The sequence below is a fragment of the Lagopus muta genome, chromosome 7 (assembly GCF_023343835.1).
Source record: "Lagopus muta isolate bLagMut1 chromosome 7, bLagMut1 primary, whole genome shotgun sequence".
Classification (NCBI taxonomy): domain Eukaryota; kingdom Metazoa; phylum Chordata; class Aves; order Galliformes; family Phasianidae; genus Lagopus; species Lagopus muta.
Genome location: NC_064439.1, coordinates 16,902,528 through 16,922,305, shown reverse-complemented (window position 1 = coordinate 16,922,305; position 19,778 = coordinate 16,902,528). Strand labels below are relative to the sequence as shown.

The window sequence follows — 19,778 nt, the reverse complement described above, 5'->3', positions numbered from 1 at the left end:
TGTACAGTTCTCAATATACGGTTTTTTGGTCAAGAACTCTTACAGCACTCCTTTATTACCTGTCATTATTATTTTACATTATAATGATATACTAAGATTTGTTTCAAAAACATTAACCATTTACCAAACAAATCTGATGCTCCCATTTCAATTAAACTCTTATAGAAGTTACAAACACCTGATTTCAAATTTTAAGTTTTAGTTAAAAGTGGGTTTTTGAGTTACACAAACATTTTTATAAACACTAATTTGTAATTCTGTGTATTGGTTCTTTAATTTCAGAATACCACGATGATTCAAAAATTGTTCTTTGCATAAGATATACAGAAATGTTCAGCCTGGAGCAACAGCAATTTGGCAAGCCACACTGTAAAACTCCAAAAAAAAAAAAATAGAAAACTGATGCTTACCTTAGAAACACTGGTGACACGTCTAAAGCTGTGCCAATGCTATTGCTCAAATAATGAAGCAACAGTCCCTCAAAAATGAACATGTCAGCTCTTGTTTCTATTGCCACTACATTTCTATTCTCATGGATTGGAATAGTTGGTCAATGATTTGTAGGAAAAACTAAATCACAGTGGCTAAAGATTTCTGTATTCATCTTGACTACTAACAGCTTTTGCTAAAATTAAAGTTCCCTTAAAACATACCTATCAACCATGCACATTCAGCCACCATTTGCCATTAAGGTATTCATACACGATGGGTTGACAAGCAATGATCTCTGCTGTTTAAGTCTGAGATTTTCAGTTTCTGTCTCCTAGATGCATTTCTTACAGTAAAAAAAGAACATGTATATTCTCTCAACTATATCCTCATTATATGGGGAAAATACTCCATACCTTTTTCTATTCCTACATAACTTTTTTCACAGTGTGTTGCGCAAATATACATCAATTCATTTTCTAGTTTCTATCAGCATTCTGTTTGTATTTATATTACCTTCTGAGTCCAAAGCGCTTCCAGAGAAGGGCTTCGAGATGAAAAGTACAGTACATATTTGATTTTAAAAAAAGGCAAAAAACTCTTTCAGAAGTTTTTGGCATTGCGAAAGTTAAAATTTATACACCTCTACTTTCAGCACTGCAGAAGCAGAATGCCACCATACTGAAAGAAAAGTGACTAAACAGTTCAACTAAAGCTAGGTATTTTAGAACCTGAAAAATTTCCTCCCCTAATCCCAGAAAGCATCTGGGAGCACACAGAAATTTAATTTGGCTGAGGAATGCTGTCAAGCGCAGATGGTTGGAAAATGAAAAGGATCAACATGAAGTATGCTGGTATCTGTGTTGCATCAGGCAGGGAGAGGACAACTTATTTCTATGGTACTTTGGTGTTACCCAGCTCAACTTCTATCAGATATTCACAAATTAATAGTGAAATGAAATGACCTGAAAACTTTCTAGGGTAAGGCTGTACTAGATATTTTCCAAAATGGGACCACACCTCTGAGGAAAAGTCTGTTAGTACCTATGTGATATTTCTGCGCACATGAAAAGAAGCCCATAATAGGAAAAACTATAAATGACACTGATCAGAAAAATCTAAAACAATGTTTTAACATAGATCAGAGATTTTAAAACATCCATGAAAAAGTTATTTTTCTTGTGGTAAGCCATTATGAAACCTACGCTGAAAAGAACATTCAGGAAACATCACTGGCCAAGGCATTAAACTACACTGGTAACTAAAGACACCAGAATCAGTTTCTCCATTGCTGGCTGCAAGTCACAGGCATGCATACCAGACACCTAAGAAATATATTAAAATAATTTTTTTCTGTGTCAACTTTTTCTCTTGTAGTTCCAAAAGGTAAGTAACAATTTCCATCCAAGTGCTGGTTGACACATCCAAAATTACCTTCTAGATCAGAAATGTGTCGTTTCTTTCCTAACAGAGAAATTGCACATAAATTCTAAGTCTGAAAAATATACATTAAACACTGTAACTGCTAAAATAATCACTGGCAGAGATGGTGGTATTTTCACTGGTCCAGAGAACAGACGAGTTTCTGGTTAAAGGGAATAACCTATCATTAGACTAATTGCTATAGCATGAAACAATAAGATAACATTTCAAGAACAGAGCCCTTCTTTGGACCTGAAATAGAAACAGCAGCTTTCAAATCTAAACACAATAGCCTGTATTTAGTAGTACACTGAAAGTACTGAAGCTTGCAGTGCCAGGGTGTGTTTTTCTGTAAGACCAGCAACTTTTTCATTCTGCAGGATCACGTTCTTGCCTGAAGAATTTGAGCACGCAATATGTTGTTTAATTTTTTTCACATCTACTTCTCTTACAAAGGGCATTACTACATCTACCTACAAATCTTGCTCTGAACGGCAGGCATCTCTTTTCCATCTGCAAAAAGAAAAATAAATTTAATCTCCCTGCTTCAATACAGAACTTTGTGAAAGGACCAGTGTCAGAAGGCAGTTCTCCAGCATATCACCATAATCTCAGCAAGAAACTGCCAGAAGTAAGCTTGATTTAAAGTCTGCTCAGCTTTCTGCATGTGGTGCAAGGAATCACGGTATGTAGAAAGAGATGCTTGCAAAATATTCCTGGCTGAATTTCCTACCAAATTATGATCTAGTCATATCCACTTCTTTTAATGCAGTTGCCAGCAGCAAGGTAAATCACAGAGCGACTGGGTTGGAAGGGACCTTGTATCTTCATTCAAAGTAATATCCTCTCAACTGCCAGACAGAATGAGAAAAAAAACCCAGCAATTTTCCTTCAAAAGAGTTAAAGATCTTTTAACTGAGTTTCAAAGTAGATCCAGAGTTTTATCTTTCTGATAAGAGCCAGTTAAGCTTATAAGCGAAGCTGTAATTAGGCATAATGATAGTGGAACAAGCAAATTTACAATCAGGAATATTAATTCAAACTTCCTAAGACACCCAGCCTTAACAGCATTTGACAGCCTTCCTTATGAAGGGAGGGTTATTTCATTCTGAGTGTGCTGGAGCTACAGTGGAAGTTTTCCACAGCTTCTCTACCAGCACAAGCATTTCTCATTCAGGAAGGCCACGGTGAGTGCTGCTGTGGCACGCAGGGCTGCTGCTCTAGCAGCACCACTTCATATTTCCATACTGCTCAGGAGGTTCAGTTCAAGAGACTAAGGAGCACAGATGCATCCCCAAATCTCCATCACATGTGGTATTAGGCCAAGAGACTGTGATGGAGAGTTACAACTTCCTTTCTTCCGAGTCGCTCAGCCACCACTGGAATGAAGCACAACTGCCATGTTGAAAGCTTCTTTGAACTCTCATCATTACATTCCTCTAAAATCTGGAAGCAAGCCACAAGACTAAGAGTTCACGGCACATCTTCATTTAAATCAAGCCCAATCTTTTCAACACATTCTCCTATTATAAAGCAGATTGATTTCACTTTTACACAATTTAAATTACATAGGGCCAGAAAACTCCCAGCAAGCAGTCTCGGTGAGTACAAACACCACACACAACTTCATCAAACATTAACACTGACTTTAGGCATACAATTTTAGAAAACATGCACAAAGACTGGCTATGTGCCTAGCGAACCTGCACTAGCGCTGCAAGGAAAATAAATGGAGTCTTGAGAACCGTCCAAAAAGTAATGATGCATCCAGTAATAATAATTAAAAAAAAAAAAAAAAAAAAAGGATCTATACACCTCTCATTCAACAGGAAAAATATACGAAAACCATCTGCTAGCTTTTGAAAAAAGCATTTTTGTTGATTGTTAAAATTCTGTCAGAAGAATGAAATACTGCATCTTGTTTCATATTTCTGTTCTACAATAAACACAAATCTCCTTCAATTATTTCAGTCTTTTAGCAGATAACATAGCTAATTTCACAGGAAAAAGTCATTCTACAGAAACGTATTAGACGATAACTGTGCTAAAGCAAGAAAGCTCTAACTCCCTTTAACAGTTCCCAATACTCTTTGATGGTTTTATGGATTAGGTTTTCTCATACATAACTTTGACAATCAAAATTCAGTATTTTTTAAATACTTTTTATACTAAACTCAAGAAAACGCAGATATAAATCAGCTTCTGTGGAAAATGGTCTGCAGTGACCTGGACTCCGAAGGATGAAACCAGTCACAACCAAAAAAGCCAGAAGACACAGACACTGAAGTAGAACAGAAACTCAATGTGTCACTGAAACTCTCTTCTGCAGATGATTTCACACCCTAAACCTTTTCCCCTCTTCCCTAATCATTTTTTTTTGCTACTATTTACAACCCTAAAGGCTAAAGATAATTTGGAAGAAAAAAGGAAAAGTGCTCAGACTATATGATTCAAGATCTACAGAATTCCAACACTTTTAATATCATACCCTATAGGCAAATTTTTGCATCTTCTGCTTTCATGGATCTTTTTATTCATAACCTTATTAGCTTATTTACTTGCTAATTCACCTCATTTTTCTGATATTCTTTCACCTGAAACAGCCTTCATTTCTACAAAGTCTCACCTGTTTCAGAAACCTTTCTCTTTACCTTTTCAGCTGTCTAAAAATCAGTTTTTCTTCCTCACAAATTTCCGTTACATCCCCATTCTCCCTTTACTGGATTACATGTTTTATACTGTAAAGGTAAATATGTTCCAAAAGGCACTGTAACTGCTAGGTGTCCACACAAATAACATCAGAGCAGTAAGTGGAGTGATCACCAGACAGTTACATAACAAAGCCTTCTCCAGGGGGCTGAGGAACATTCTAGAAAAATTAAATCACAGTAGAGTTCTTAAACCCGATCCAAAATTCTAAACAAGAGTATTTTTCCTCTATTGAAAACTGCTTTCAGCTTTTACCACACTAATATTATTTGAAATGAGAAAAGAGCCCTCAACCCCAGGATTCTCAAGGACAGAAGTCAGCTACCTGGCATGGTGCTCTCCAACTTCTTTAACAGAGAAAAGCACAATGTATACTTTAACAGTTCAACTCACCAATAAATGGAATAGAAGCCAAGGAATCACCAGGCGGGGTGGAACCTGATGCTTTCCTTTCTTCTATCCGTTTTATGTGGACTTCCCTCCGAGCATCATTAGGTAACCAACAGGTGGTGTCCGAGGCTGCCTCTTGGTCATTGACTGCAAGAATGTAGGACTGATGCCTCAAAGGCTGTGGAGTTTGGTGGCCAGAAGGTGATTTGTCCCGCATGACAACTGCATCTTTGCCGTTTCCTTGAACATCTGTTTGCAGAATTTCAGGCTCATGGGCATTTTCTCTTTCAAAATCATGACTCCTTTTCCTGATGGAAACACCTGTATTATCAGAGGTAGTTGAACTCTCACTTGTTTGTTGAACACGTTTGGCAGAAGTTGGAGACAAAGAGGAGGGTTGCATGGTTTTGCCCATTTCTGTTCTGTGATCTGGGGTACCTTCTCCTCGGGTTCTCGACTGTTGGTTTAACAGGCCACTCTGATGCAAATGATTTACAGTTCTTTGGTCTTTGCTGGCAACAACATCCAAACTCTGGTTAAGGGGAAACGATGGTTTTGCTGCATAGGAGGAATTCTTCAAAGAGCTACTTTTAGAACTTCTGGCTGTTGTGAGAGATGTCCTTTCTTGTGAAACAGCCGTAGGTTTTGAAATTCCCCCAGGAGTTTGCAACTCTCGAGAAGGCTGCAACATTCTTATATCTGGTGAAACTTTCTGAAAATGAGAACCAGGCAGAGAAGCTCTACTACCTACTCTCCTACCATCTGAAATATAACCACTTGGAGCCAAAGGAAAATTTTGACCTCGAAGGGACATATGAAATGCATGTTGTCTAGGTCTCTCATAAATACCTCGCCGATCATCTTGTTCAGAAAACCCTGTCCACTTGTAAGTCTTTCTCCTATCTCCATTTGTGTCTGCCATAAGATTCTCAGAATGAAAATTTTCTACCATTTCACCCTGTTTGCTGAGATAATCCCATGACCGAGCCCTGTGATTCCTTGCACTAACTGAAGGTGAAGTTAGTGTATCTTGTGAAGCACTTCGTGGCCACTCTTTCATCAACACAGGATCTTCAAGTCGTTCCTGGGATACACTTCGCTGCCGGATCTGTGCAGATTGTGGAACCCTGTCATGAGAGGTGCTCCTGCGTCGTACCTGTGAAGCAGTGCGATTTGGCACCACTTGATTATAATCAGTTGTATTCTGAGAAGCTGCTCTTAAACTATCTAATCTTTCCTGTATCGTTCGGGAGCCATACATGTGCATGCGCCTGTTATCAACATATTCTTTGTAGGTTTTGTAATTCTTCCAGTCTATGTGCTGGTGTGAGGATGGAGAACTGTAATGATTTGTAGAGATAGAGGGAGAGTCTGTGGCTTGAACAGAAGGCCTAGTGCTCGGGATTCCTTCTGGACATACTACATAATTTGAAGCCTTAATCACTGTTCCATTTGGATCACCTGGCCTTGTTAATGATGTCTGTGGAAGTACAATGGCAGTGGATGCTGAAGAAGATGGTGATGTGGTTCGTGCTTTTAGAGTGGTTTGATCTTTTAAGCCATATCTTATTTCTTCTGTCCTGTGTGATGGACCAGCATGATTATTTCTGCAAGATGGCAAATCTACAGCCTTCTCAGAAGGCACAATAACAGTCCTTACGGTTTCATTGCAAACACACACAGCTGTATTTGATTTTGCAATGTCTGTTGGTGACGGAGGCACTTGTATTTCCATTCTGTAAGCCCTCTCTGGCTGTGTCAATGCCCGTACTGGTCTGCTGACTTGCTGTTTCCCCAGTGAGAAATCAGAAGATAGCTTGTCACCAGCTTGTGCCACAACAGAACTGGCAGATGTCAGACGTGGATAACATATTGGTGGTGGTTCAGGTATGTTGTGGGCATTACCACTGTAAGCTTCATTGCCTTTCAGGTAGGCATCTTGGGAATAAGCCTGCGGACAGAAGATTCTGTGAGTATTACGTAGTAAAGGAGACAGAGAAGTCCCCAAATACAGCATTTGCACAAACTTCAAGAGATTGAACACAAGTTTGAAATTCACAGTATGTGTAATTTTAGACAAAATACTAGTTTAAAAAATTAAGAATAGCATTCCATCCCCATACTGAACACAAAACAGAATAAAGAAAATAATTAAATACATCCCCCCCCAACAATTTGGAAGCTGAACTGATGACCAATGCTAGGAGATAGCACAGGTAGAGCACTGAGTCAGGTTTGCCAAAAATCCATGAGCAGAAAACATAGCATTTTTCTCAACCTTTATTTTTGCTTTCAATCGCAATTCTACTAATATCCTTCCCATTTAAGCTTTGTATTGCTGGGGACCAGAATTTTACAGCAGTTGACAGGTTAAAATGCTGCACAATAAATTCAGCTCGCACTAGAAAATTCTCTAGTCATATCATGTATAGAAGAGCTCAATTCACTTAGTACATGTGAAAGTACACACACAGATATACACACACACTCATCTAAGATGTCCTCTACATAAAAGCTACTGTGCCTAAACGTAAAATGAATAAATTGAAGCAGTAACAATCTCTGTTGTGAGCCAATACCCTACAAGTAATCTTACATTTTGTGGAAGACAGCCAGTACATGGTACACAAATTTTACTGCAAAAATATGAATAATATGCATCATTTTAAACTTTGAGATACAAACACTATGAAAATCCACACATATTCACTACTGCTACAAAATACTAGAACAAACTAAATTTCAAATTTATTTCCTTAGTGCTTTTATTTTCATCTTTATGCTTTAGAGCCTGACTCCTGAGAAAAAATGGTTATACTGAATGTAACATGTTTCAATAGCCTCATTTTTGAAAAGCAACATTTACCATTTTGAAATTAACAGCACATACAAAAAAAAAAAAGTTAATGAGAAGCATACAGCATTTCTAAATGACAGTCCATTACTTAAAAACTTCAGCATGACTCCATTCAGTTTAAACATAATGAAATAAAGAGCCAGCAGCAGAGCCTGCCAATGCAATTGAAGATTAATATGATTTCTCAAAGCTTTCACACATTTAGGTGTGGTACCATATCACAGCATTTGCTCTCAAATCATAACATGCTCAAATCCAGAATATCAATGTGTCCTGTTTCAGTACTACAGATTACAGAAGTCTAAGGGCAGCCATAAAATTAATACAGAGCAAAGTACAGAGGTGGGTGAGGCATTTAAAACATTGGTGCAATAAATGTTACGCTAAGCATTAGTGAAATATTAAGGCACATTGAAAGAAAACCAACCAAGTTAACAGGCACAAACCACAAATTAAGATATTAGCATTATCAAGAGAATTCAGCTCTACCTATGTCATTTCCAACAAACTTGTCATTTCCTATTCTTGCTTCTCACAAATCACTTCAGAAAAACATGCCTTACAGAAAATCAGAAATGGCTACTGTATGCTTCTTACCAGTGCTGTGACATCCTTTGTAAACTGCAGCTGGCAGAAAACAGGAAAACATAGTAAAAGCTGCTTACAGATGTAAAGACAGAATTATGTTTTCATATTGATGTTGGATACAGCAAGCTAAAAATACAACTACACCGATTTCACTGGAAGGTACCAATAGAGGTAAAGGGCAGTAGAGCATAAAAAATAACTTCACCCTCCTTCTGAGCGTGTCCATCTCAGGATTTTATCTGCTGCTTGCATTTATCTCCTGCCCTTACAGAAAACAAAATACACTTGTGCCATTTTGCCTTGGTGCTTCCGTACGGCTGCCTGTACAGAGCTCTGGTTCTAATAATCCAGACTTCCCTTCCACTACAGCAACATTACTGTCTCTCATTTCCCCTGGGTTTCTCCCATCCCTGCTTCCTGGTGACGAAACAACAGCTTTATTATGCATTTAAAACAGCACGCCCCTTCCTCACATACATCTCAACACGACCACAAGCTGTCAGCTGACTGCAGCTGCTTTCATGCCATACATCTGAAATTGGAGGAATGATGCTGCAGAAACACTCCGCTCATGTGATTTATTTTTCCTCCATTCGTAGTAAAAAAAAAAAAAAACAACAAAAAAAACAACTAAATCAAGCCAGATTACTTCTGCACGTGACACATCTAATGAAGGGAAGGAACATACAAAGATAAATATTTCTAAATCTTTCAATAAAATGGTTATTTAACATTGTGATAGGCAGTAAGAAAAGAAATGGAAACGATGCCAAATAAAAAGAAAACAGATGGTAAGGAGGTCACTGGCATGCAAGGTAAGCAAAAACAACCCCCCACCCAAATCAGAAAAGGATTACCACGTTACAGAGCTGATAAAAGTTTAAAACGTGGGATGGGCATATTATGTCAAGATAAAATACACTGACTTTATGCTTCTGTAAAACACGCCCACGACAGACAATGCTTCATTGACTTTGACAGCAGAAAGGCTGAATTCCAAAGCTGCTGTGATCTGATTGTAACTGCATACTACAAATGAGTATCAAAATCAACGCCTAGGTCCTGACAAAAATCAACCACAGATATTAAAACTTCTTCAGAAACAAACATTCCTACAGGGACCAAAACAAGGCTGGCTAGATTTTCACTGCCCTGCCCCCTCCCTAAAAAGAGCAGGTTTTCATGACTGCAGATATATTTGAAAGACTCTATTATTATGAACAAGATATTCTGATGAAAGGAGAAATATACTTCTTTTAATTTCATTCCACTCATTTCCCAAGAAATCATTAAAACAAACATAACCCTTCTTCCAAGAAAGATAAATTACATTAAGAGCTGTGATATTTCTGTAAAAGGAATATTTAAGCTCTGTTTCATAATCCTGATTACAGTCCTGCAAAGATTAAGCAACTTCCAAAGAAAGGCACGCATCAGAACTGATCTCTGTTCAAATAATGCCACACTGAATGATGCATTATCAACTTTTTGATTATAAAATATATTAACTGCTTCAATTGAAAGGCGATAGTTAAATTTTTACTTTTTAAGTCAGTAAAAATGAGAAGCACACCAATATACTTGTTTGTAGTCATACACTGCTTAGTTACTTAGTGTATTTTGCTACAATATGTAAAGCACAGTTTGAATATTACTGTCTCATCTTAGTTTTTCTAGTGATACGTGAAAATATGAACTTTATCTGTGATTTCAACAGAAAGTTTACTGATAAGTAAACTGATAAAATCCCAATGAGAACTTCCCAACACAGACACCTGCCGTGCACCTTGAATTCCTATGGGAGCTGAATACTCAGCAGTTCATTGGAAGTTCCACCATGATGTAAAAATCAGTCTTCACATTTTTTACAGTTTTTTTCCCATCTTATAAAAACAAAAACAAAACCACCACCACAGCACAAAAAAAAAATAAACAACACATGACGTCAAGGAAAGCTCACCATACAACAATTCAGTAGAATATTAGTATCTTGGATGGATAATATTCTGTTTCTGGAATAAAACTACTGACTGCTCATTAAGAATTCAGCGTGCTTCCAGTTACTGGGATCAATCTCTCTCTCACCTCACAATCTGCCTTTGCTTGCACCAAACCTGCAAACTCCGAAGAGTAAGGATGAATTTCTTACTATGAGTTTGTGCAACCACATTTGGATTTTAACTGATGAGGTGACACAGTCATGCCTTATGATAGGAAAAATAAATTGTTTTAAGCAAATGAGACATTCTACACAACATTTTATTAATCCCCTGAAATTCACATGGATTTGCTGGTATTATTTCCCAGTTGAGTCTATGCACACATTTATAAACATTATTAAGTTACACTAAAAATAACTTTCCAAGTGCACAGCATCAATTCATACAACAGATCCTGTTCAAGACGGAAGTTCTGAAGAGTGGTATCTCTAAATGTGCCTGACGCTTTAAAATCCAGTGACTCATATGCTACGTCCTTCTTTATTTACACAATGAGCAATCAGCAAACACGTAAATTCCAACATGAATATATATCAAAATCCTGGCTCCCAAACCCCACAGACCTCCCAGCACAAAGTCTACTGACAGGAGTCAGCACTAAGGCTCACCCAAAAGCGGGATCAACATCAAATCTCTCTATAGAGTGCATTTACACAGGACTTTTGCATCATATGGAGAGCTTCTGAATGACTGAAGAGTGTCATCATTTGATCACCTCTTGTTGTGTTTTTCAAGTATTAAATCTGTAAACCTGAAGGTTATGAAATAGCAACGATTGATTCAATACAATTAAGAAAATGAACTACACGGTTCACCAAAATGTGGAGTCTACATGAAATCTCCGGTACTAACACATACAAGATTCCTAATTTCTCTCAAAAAAAAAAAAAGGTTAAAAAAGCTATACAAGTTTTATGTAGACAGATCTAACTCGAAACACAATCATATTATAACCTTCTCTTCCTCTTTTTGGTCTCAAAATGGTTACAAACAAGTTTTCTTTAAATAAAACCATAAATGGAGAGTGATGAAAGACTGCTGTTTAAAATACATTTGATAACCACAGACTGACATTATTGTGGGCCTTCTGGCAACAAGCAGGTATCACAGTCTATTCTTAAGCTCTGAATTCAGGCACTGTTGTCCTTTAAGTGTATTTTTTTCTTTAAAAATAAAGGCTTCCAGCATATCTATCTGAGCCCTTTTTCTGCCATCTCTTTTTGGCAAGCTAAATGACAAACTATATTATTTTCCAAATGTCCACATTCTGCTCTTGCTTGATAAAAAAAATGTCTCTCCACTTTGTTTTCAGTCTTGATTGTTGAAAAGGCACATTAATAACAGTTCCAAATTTTCACAGTATAGAACAGAGTGACAACTTGCATAATAATTTTTCAATATCTCAACTGACACTGCTTTGCATGCATACAAAAAGCACATTTCTGTACCTTTATTACATAAAATGAAACACCCCAAAAAGCCATGCTTTTAAAGAAAAAATTAGCATTACATAATTGAGCTTCAGTCCTAATTAATTTTATTCTTTTGGAAGAAATCAGGAAGTTTGCTCTGCAATCTACAAAACTGTGCAAACCACCACTTGCTATGGCCTTCGACCATCATTTTCTATTTTTGCCTCCTAATGCCAGCTTGATAAGCAGAGCTGTTTCCAACAACACTCCCACAAACTTGTTTTCCTTCCCTTTTTGTCATACCTGCTGTTTTTGTATTTCCATCTGTATGGGAACTGCTGGATCACGGCCTGAACCTCTGATTGATCACCTGAGGTGAGCACTGAGTCAGCCACAGGAGCACAGGTGAAGGCAATTCTCCTGTGCTGCCGGAAGGGTGGAGCCTGGCTGCACCTCTCCTAAGGCCCATTTAAGAGCTGACTGCCAGTGGGGAAGGATCTCATCTGGAGATCCACTCTGCTGGAGTTTTGTAAGTGAGCCCAGAATACAGGTAAGCTTTCTATCTATTCTCTTTTTGTTATCATAATCTGCTTTGCCTAACTATCTTGTTTATTTCATAATTATAACATCTTAATATTCATTGATTACACACCATCTAATTTGTGCATTCCTGTATTTCCAGACAATCCTTGTTTTGTCTACAAAGAAAAACCACTTGTTCCTACCTCTTACTTCTCTTTCAGCATCCTCATCAGTTCACCTGAATTAGCCATATACACTTGCCTTACCTTAAAAATACATATAAACAAGCAGAATTTAAAATTCACAAAAACAAACAAGATGACCCAATGTGAACCTTGAATACTGGAGCTAAAACTCTAGTGTTCTTACTTCTCTTTCCTTCAGGCTTTTTTTTTTATTATTCCAAAGTGGCCTGAAACACTATAGGCACAGTTGTGGAAGATGGTCCTCCGCCCCTCAGTTCGCAAAAACATATCTGACTAACTTAGCTGGAAAATCAGACATCTGTGCTGAAATTCTGAAACTTTCCCAGCCAAAAGTGAAGCCACAAGGAAAATTTTAAATATACAAATACATTTGTTTAATCTACCACTCAGCACTGAGCCACCACCAACACTTCAATTCAGCCATTGCTTTGTCTAGCTGCGTCTCAGAAACTTTCACAGATGGAGCTACCATCTGCAACAATTCCAGTGCTATAGTACCCTTTCAGTAAAAAAAAAATAAAATAAAAAAATTGCTACTATTTTACCCTTTCTGATGTCTAATTTGAATCTCCTAAGATGCTATTAAGAAAAACGTATCTCCATGATCTTGCTAACTATCCCAGTAACTGTGGATTGCTGTCAGATCATCCTTTAGCCAGCTCTTCACAAGGCTAAATCCCAGCTCCTGAACCTCTCTTCTCACTGGCTGCATGTTGCAGGACCCTGATCATCTCAGTAGCTCATTCCTGGACTTTTCCAGTTCTTTCTCACCCTCCTTGAACTAGTCACAAAGTTTCAGGAATACCACATCAGCATTTCAGGTGGTGAAAGATAACTTTCTTCATTCTGCTATCTGCTGAATGTGGTGCCCCCAATGCAGCCCAGCCTGTTATTTGCCTTACCTCACAACTGCACACTGCTGACTCAGTGACCCTGCTGTCTACTGTAATCTCTGGCTCATTTTCTCTTACTCAGCCAGTTGCTTCCCAATCTGCACTAATGCATGAGGCAAATGCATGTCAAGCAAAGTTTCTATTTTCCTCACTTAATGTCATGAGGCATTGATTGCTCTAATTCTCAAGAATATCAAAGTCCGTCTACACTAGAACTTCGTCATCTGTCCTTTCAGCTAATCTTCTGTGTCATTTGCTTCAAAATATAGTCTAATTCAGATTGCAAATTTTAAACTTTAATAACAGTTTATATAATCAAAATATGTATGAAATAGTTCGAAGTTGTAAAAAAGATAAGTAAACTAATCTCAATTTTGGAAAGAAGCATGAAGAAATTAGTTCTTATCAAGATGAAGCTTTTGCCATGGACAGAGATGGTTTTAAATGTTCTTCCCCTCACTCCCCAAAATGTCATTTCCAAGATCAGTTCAATGAATGAGCGAACATGACTTTGACAGTGACTTCACTAATGACACATAATTCCCCTCTAAGTAAGCAGCACATGCATGTCACAGCAGGCAACAAAACATGGACTGCAACACTCCACTGCTTTTACTAACAAATGGATTTGAAGCACTGCTCAGGAAATTTGACAGAATTCATAGACAACATTTCTATTTCTGAAGACTAAACTTGAGGTTTATCTTTATCTTAATATTTATAGGAGCAACTAACAGTGCTCATGTTCCTAACCAGTCATTACCACACCAAGTAGACTGGGAAATAATACAAACATACACAGCCAGCATCATTCTTGAATATAATGAAACTATTTTCTCCTCATCGTGCAGACAAACCTTTTTTTAGCTACTACAATACCCATTGGTGCAGAAAACCTGCATTTATGTCAACAGTTTACATAATGCCATACGAAGATATTTAGTGAAATTTGACATATGTCAAAAAAAAAAAAAAGCAACTAAACAAAAAATACTATGGTAATAACTTAATGTTACCATTAAATTTCTGTCACAAGTTTGTTTTGATTCCTGTATTAATGAGGGTACTGTATTTTGCAGTTTATCATTCACTTTGAACATATACTGACAAAACTACTACTACAGAGATTGTTATCATTAGGTAAGCCATACTTCATCCAGGAATAAGAATTTGCCATGAGGTTTGTACTTCATTCAGATACACAAGTTTCAGAAAAAGCTAAGATAACATTAATGAAAAGGATAAGAATAGAAAACAAACAGTCACAAAGTACAATTTTTTCTCTGAAAACAAGAAGTAAAAGGAGTAACATCCTGGGCTGTTACTCCAAAGATACTGCATTTTAAAGGTGGGTGTTCAGCTTTGACCCAAGTTATTTACCAATCTTATATTAGGACAGCTAGATCCTAACATCCGAGGGCAGAAGATGATCAGTCGCCATGTTCAGAGGAATCACTTGCATTTTCTGTTTGAGTGAAGTTACAGTGATGGACCATGTCTCAAAAGGATGGTAACTGTTGTTTTAAAAATTAATATATTTCTCCCTGTGACGTTCTACAAGGGAGAAAAGCCACAGGACAAATGAATGACTTGTCATATAATGCCATTCATTCCTATTATTTACATTTTCAGGTGTTGCAGCTCTGCTATCAAAGACTGACACTTCTTCTGCATGGCAAACTGCAGCTATCCAAAACCTTTTGCTTCTGATATGTCTGAGTACACTAAATGGTCAGTCTTGCAGAATACAAAAAAACATCTGTCTCTTCACAGCTTTCCTCTAGCAGATGATACATGGACCCAACAGGCCTGTTTGTATCCAAAAATAATCACAGCAAACAGGAAGAGAAATTCCTTCATGTCACATCAGAATCATCTATCAACCCATCATAAGAGCAGACCAACAGCAATCAGAAGCAATTCATGCAAGCTGTATGCCCTTCTATGACCAAGTGACTCACTCAGTGGATGAGAGGAAGGCTGTTGATGCAGTATACCTAGACTTGACTGTCTCCCACTATTTTCATATTCCTACACAGTCACAGTTTATGAAAACTCTCCCCACTGCCCAACCACCCAAACTCATTCCACGGCTTCAATGTTTCCAGTAATAATGAATATTTCTTTGTAAAATATTCTCAAATATTATGACCATGATAACAGACTTAGCTTGTTGGCCTATTCATCCTTTAATTCTGGAAAATGCAGCTAATAAAATCCACAGTTCCTTCTTAGCAGTTATTTAAAATCAAGTCTTACTACCACTGTGTAGATTAGAAAACAGTTTTCTGACTGCTAACCACAAAATCTACCTTGCTCTCTGTTACCTCCCTTCCTCTATTTCCAATTATAAAATAAACTAAACGCCAATATGTTGGGTGTTCCTCCAATTATTCAAAATACACACATATAGTATTTCATTTCCAGCTCTTTTGAACTTAGAGACACTACATGGGAGCTGAATCACCTCACCTATATAGCAGGACACCACTTTAAATTTGAAACAGGGTCATTATATAACAAAATATTCACACCAGTTACAATTTTAAAAATTGGTAATCACTTCAGGACATTCATCACATCGCTTTTTTTTTTAACAAATCTACTAAGAATTAGTGAGTTATTAATAAAAGCTAATTTTAAGCTCTACATGCTAATTCATTACTTCAAATTTAGTAATGATTCTCAGTTTCTTTACAATTAGAAATGCTAGTTACAGAAACTGACCCAATTCATAAATTCTAACATAAGGAACTGAAAACAAATAAAAATATAAACATTATTTTAAGATATCTTCTCTTTTAAACAAGATACTAGAAATATCATATGAAGCAGGCATTCTCCCATATATTTGGATTCCTCTGAAATTTCAGAGGTGGCAAAGAAGTAGGAGAACAACTAATGAGTGTCAAAACCACTAAATGTTAGCATTTTAATTACTTGCTAGCATCACAGTTCAAAGACTTCAAAATCAACAGCAAAATTTTATTTTCCTTTAGTCAGCATACATCTGAACGTAAGCCTCATAAACATACCAACTGAAGGATGTCCTCGTCTTTTGGCATAACACTAAGTTCCAACATGCTGTCACTGAAACAGAACAAAAAAAATCACACGTCAACTTTTGGAAAATATTTTCAATTCTTATTACAAAGATAATCCATTAACTTTCATCAGAGCCCCAGCAAATAACAGTAGAACAGAAATCTACCTGAAGAGTACATCTGCATTCTCTTTAAAACCAGTACATTAAGCCAATACACTTCATGAGTTTTGTTTCATTACTTATAGTCCTGATATATATTAGTTGACCGGAGCTTCTCAGACAAAACAAGGTAACATCTTTCAGCACAAGTAACATTTACCTTTTGCTATATCATAAAGAAATTACATGAAATGTCAGGCAATAGTAAGACAAGCGCTGACTTGTACCATTCTGCTCACACCACTCCATAGCAGAATCAACCTAAACGTGCTTAGTCAAATGACATCTGAGAAACAGGTGAAGAACATATGGTTCTTTAAGTGCTGAGACTGCTGGTAAGAACTGCTGACACCAACAGCAGCACTTCATATGAAGTGATAAAGATCCTGGCACCTGTACCATTCAATACACATAATTCAAATTTACAGGCAAAATCAGGGCACTGAATATCAAATTAATTAATGGTTATCCAGAGTCAAATACTGCAAAGCAGTGAAATCTACACCTAGCACATATCAAAGCAAAGTCTTTTCATGAGCAAGAAAGAAGAATATACTCATAACACTGGATAAACAACAGCTGAATTCACTTTTATGTCACCTGAGTTAATGTAACACTTTGTGAACTAGAACACATAGGTCCAGAGAAGGGCTATGAGAGGGACCAATTGGTACAGATAGTTTTAACTAGACCAAAAAAACAGAAAACAAAGAGATTATATGTGATATCTAATAATCTCACATTCAGAAATCCCAGAAAAAAGGATATTTAAAAAAAAAACAAACAAACAAAAAAACAAAAACAAACAAGTAGGCTAGTATCAGCACAAGTACCAAAAGAAAATAACCTAACTGGACAGATCAGAGCAGGACTGAGCTGATCTGTACTGAGCAGTGCAATTCACTGCTGAGAAAAGACAGAAGCAGCACGGAGACTAGCCACTAACTTCAGGACACACAAGACAGTCTATGAAAGCACTGAAAAAGATCTCTATTTCTTACTCCTGCAGAACTGGAAGTTGTCACCTCAAAAATCTAATATGTGATTTATTATACTTTCACACATGAAAAATGTTTTCATCTGCGGTTCCTCTTCCAGTTGTTATTGGCCACAGACACAAGGCTGCATTCCAAAACAGCAGAGTAAGGATATCAGGTTTCACAATACTCTTAATCCATTATTCATCTTGTAAGATTTATTCTCTAAAAAGCACAAATTAATTTAGGTTTGAAACCAAATATCATCAGTGAGAGGTTAACACTTTTTCCTTTTAGATCAATACACAGCTAAGAAAAACAAATCGTCAAAAATGTTTTTGGAGTTTTTCAGAATACTGAATTTTAAGACAAATAAAAATATTGACCTGTATCTTCCATGTGCATTTACAAAAGCATTTCCCATTTTGACTGAGGACATAAAAAGCAAAACTATTTTAAATGATTCTTTGCCAGTGGCGCCAACAGGAGAAACTACTGTATAAAGTATGGGTGTTAAATTATTTTCTAGCTGTAAAATTGAAATAATAATAGTAATTATACATAGTAATAAGTAATAGAAGGGAATGCCCAAAGCTACGGTATCTAAGAAGTGTTTGAGTTCCATAAACGTGGATAGCACATGCTTACATTTATTCTTAAATCCTAACAGACAACTTATTAATAATAAACTTTGGAAATTAATAGTATGATATATAGCATTGCTCATCTTCAAATTTATTTACATAAATGAAATTGTCCTACTTACAATTCAACACAGAACAATTGTTTTATACAAATATATTACGTTGTTCAAAAAAATACATATATTTTAAAAAGGATTAAAAGTTTAGCACCTTCTTTGGTGAAGAAAGAGGTTCCATTCAGGAAGAATGTTTTATAAATTATTCAAATCACTGTTTAATCAGTCCATTCCAGTTTGTCCACAGAACCTTCTGGAGACAATCTGGATCTTTCTGCTCTCTATATTTTTCAGAGCACTCAGTGCTTTTCAATTCTAGCATCAGAAGTAAGTATATTAGGCAACAGTTTTCAGTTATTGTACTGTAACATGCAAACACATAACGGACAAAACATGAATAAGAAACATGACACAAAGTAAGCGCTAGCTTACACTAAGCCATTAGATACAGCATTATGAATTCTCAGGGACACCTATCATGCATGATTTTCATTACACTTCTGAGCAAAGTTTAAACTTGACTTGGAGGAATCAAACTAAAGCACTATGATGGGCTGTCATCATGGTAACTATTCTCATGCGTTCTTTTGCAGTAATGCACCAAATTCAATAGCTAAGCTGTACAACGCTGAATAAACAACATTTTCAAGATGGGTTTGTAAAAAGAAATCAGAACAAAAGCGCCAACCAAGAAACAGCTGGCAATCAGTATGTGTTTTTTGTTTTTTTTCTAAATGGAACCATAAATAATATATGGAATTTGCATTAGTAATCTGCACATCTCCAAGCTGATCATATAAACAGATGAGAATAAATTCTAAAAGAACCAAATTAACAATCAAATGCAAAGACCAGGAAACCCAGACTTCACAGTGATCTTCCAGCTGATCTCTAAAGGAAACAATTCTTTCTAGAAACTCTTTTGAGGTGTGCCATTCATTATCCAGAGGAAGTAATCAGTGCAAGCTTAACTTGATCATCTCCAACCAGAGGAAAACAGATAATGTCCTTCACAGGACAATAAAACTTTCCAAGAACAATACAAAACATGCTTGAATTCTAGTTCATCCATCGATTTCACTGGAATTTATAGGAAGCCTTCATTACAACATCAAAACACATTCATATGAATCCAGCATACAATCACAGAATCATTTAAGTTGGAAGAGACTTAAGATCAAGACTCAAGATCATCAAATCCAGCTATCCCCATTCTCAACAAAATGGAACACACAGTATTGTTGATATCCACAGCCCCTGCTCAGTGAGCAGCATCCATCAGGCACATCTTCATCCTGCTGATGTCAGAATCTCAGGCTTCTCCAAGACCTGCATTTTCTCTGCATTTACAAAACTTTTACAGCCAGCAGCTTTTAATATAAGACACATAGAAACATATGCTCACTTTTTTTACAAGACTTTTGAAAATAAACATTTGGAAGATAGAATTTTGGAAGAATCAAAGCAC

At 36.7% G+C, this 19,778-nt stretch overlaps 1 protein-coding gene across 5 annotated transcripts in view; it reads right to left on the bottom strand.

The window, feature by feature from the left end:
• The window catches only part of ARHGAP21 (Rho GTPase activating protein 21), a 107,385-nt gene that overhangs the window by 20,794 nt on the left and 66,813 nt on the right, over positions 1 to 19,778 (bottom strand). For 4 of the 5 annotated variants that reach the window (XM_048951746.1, XM_048951748.1, XM_048951745.1 and 1 more), the window contains exons 6-8: positions 16,464 to 16,518; positions 8,405 to 8,434; positions 4,954 to 6,901 (exon numbers count right to left, since the gene is read on the bottom strand). In XM_048951746.1, the coding sequence (XP_048807703.1) occupies positions 4,954 to 6,901; positions 8,405 to 8,434; positions 16,464 to 16,518 (2,033 nt within the window). The remainder of the gene's footprint in view (positions 1 to 4,953; positions 6,902 to 8,404; positions 8,435 to 16,463; positions 16,519 to 19,778) is intronic. The other variant, XM_048951747.1, reaches the window with a different exon arrangement.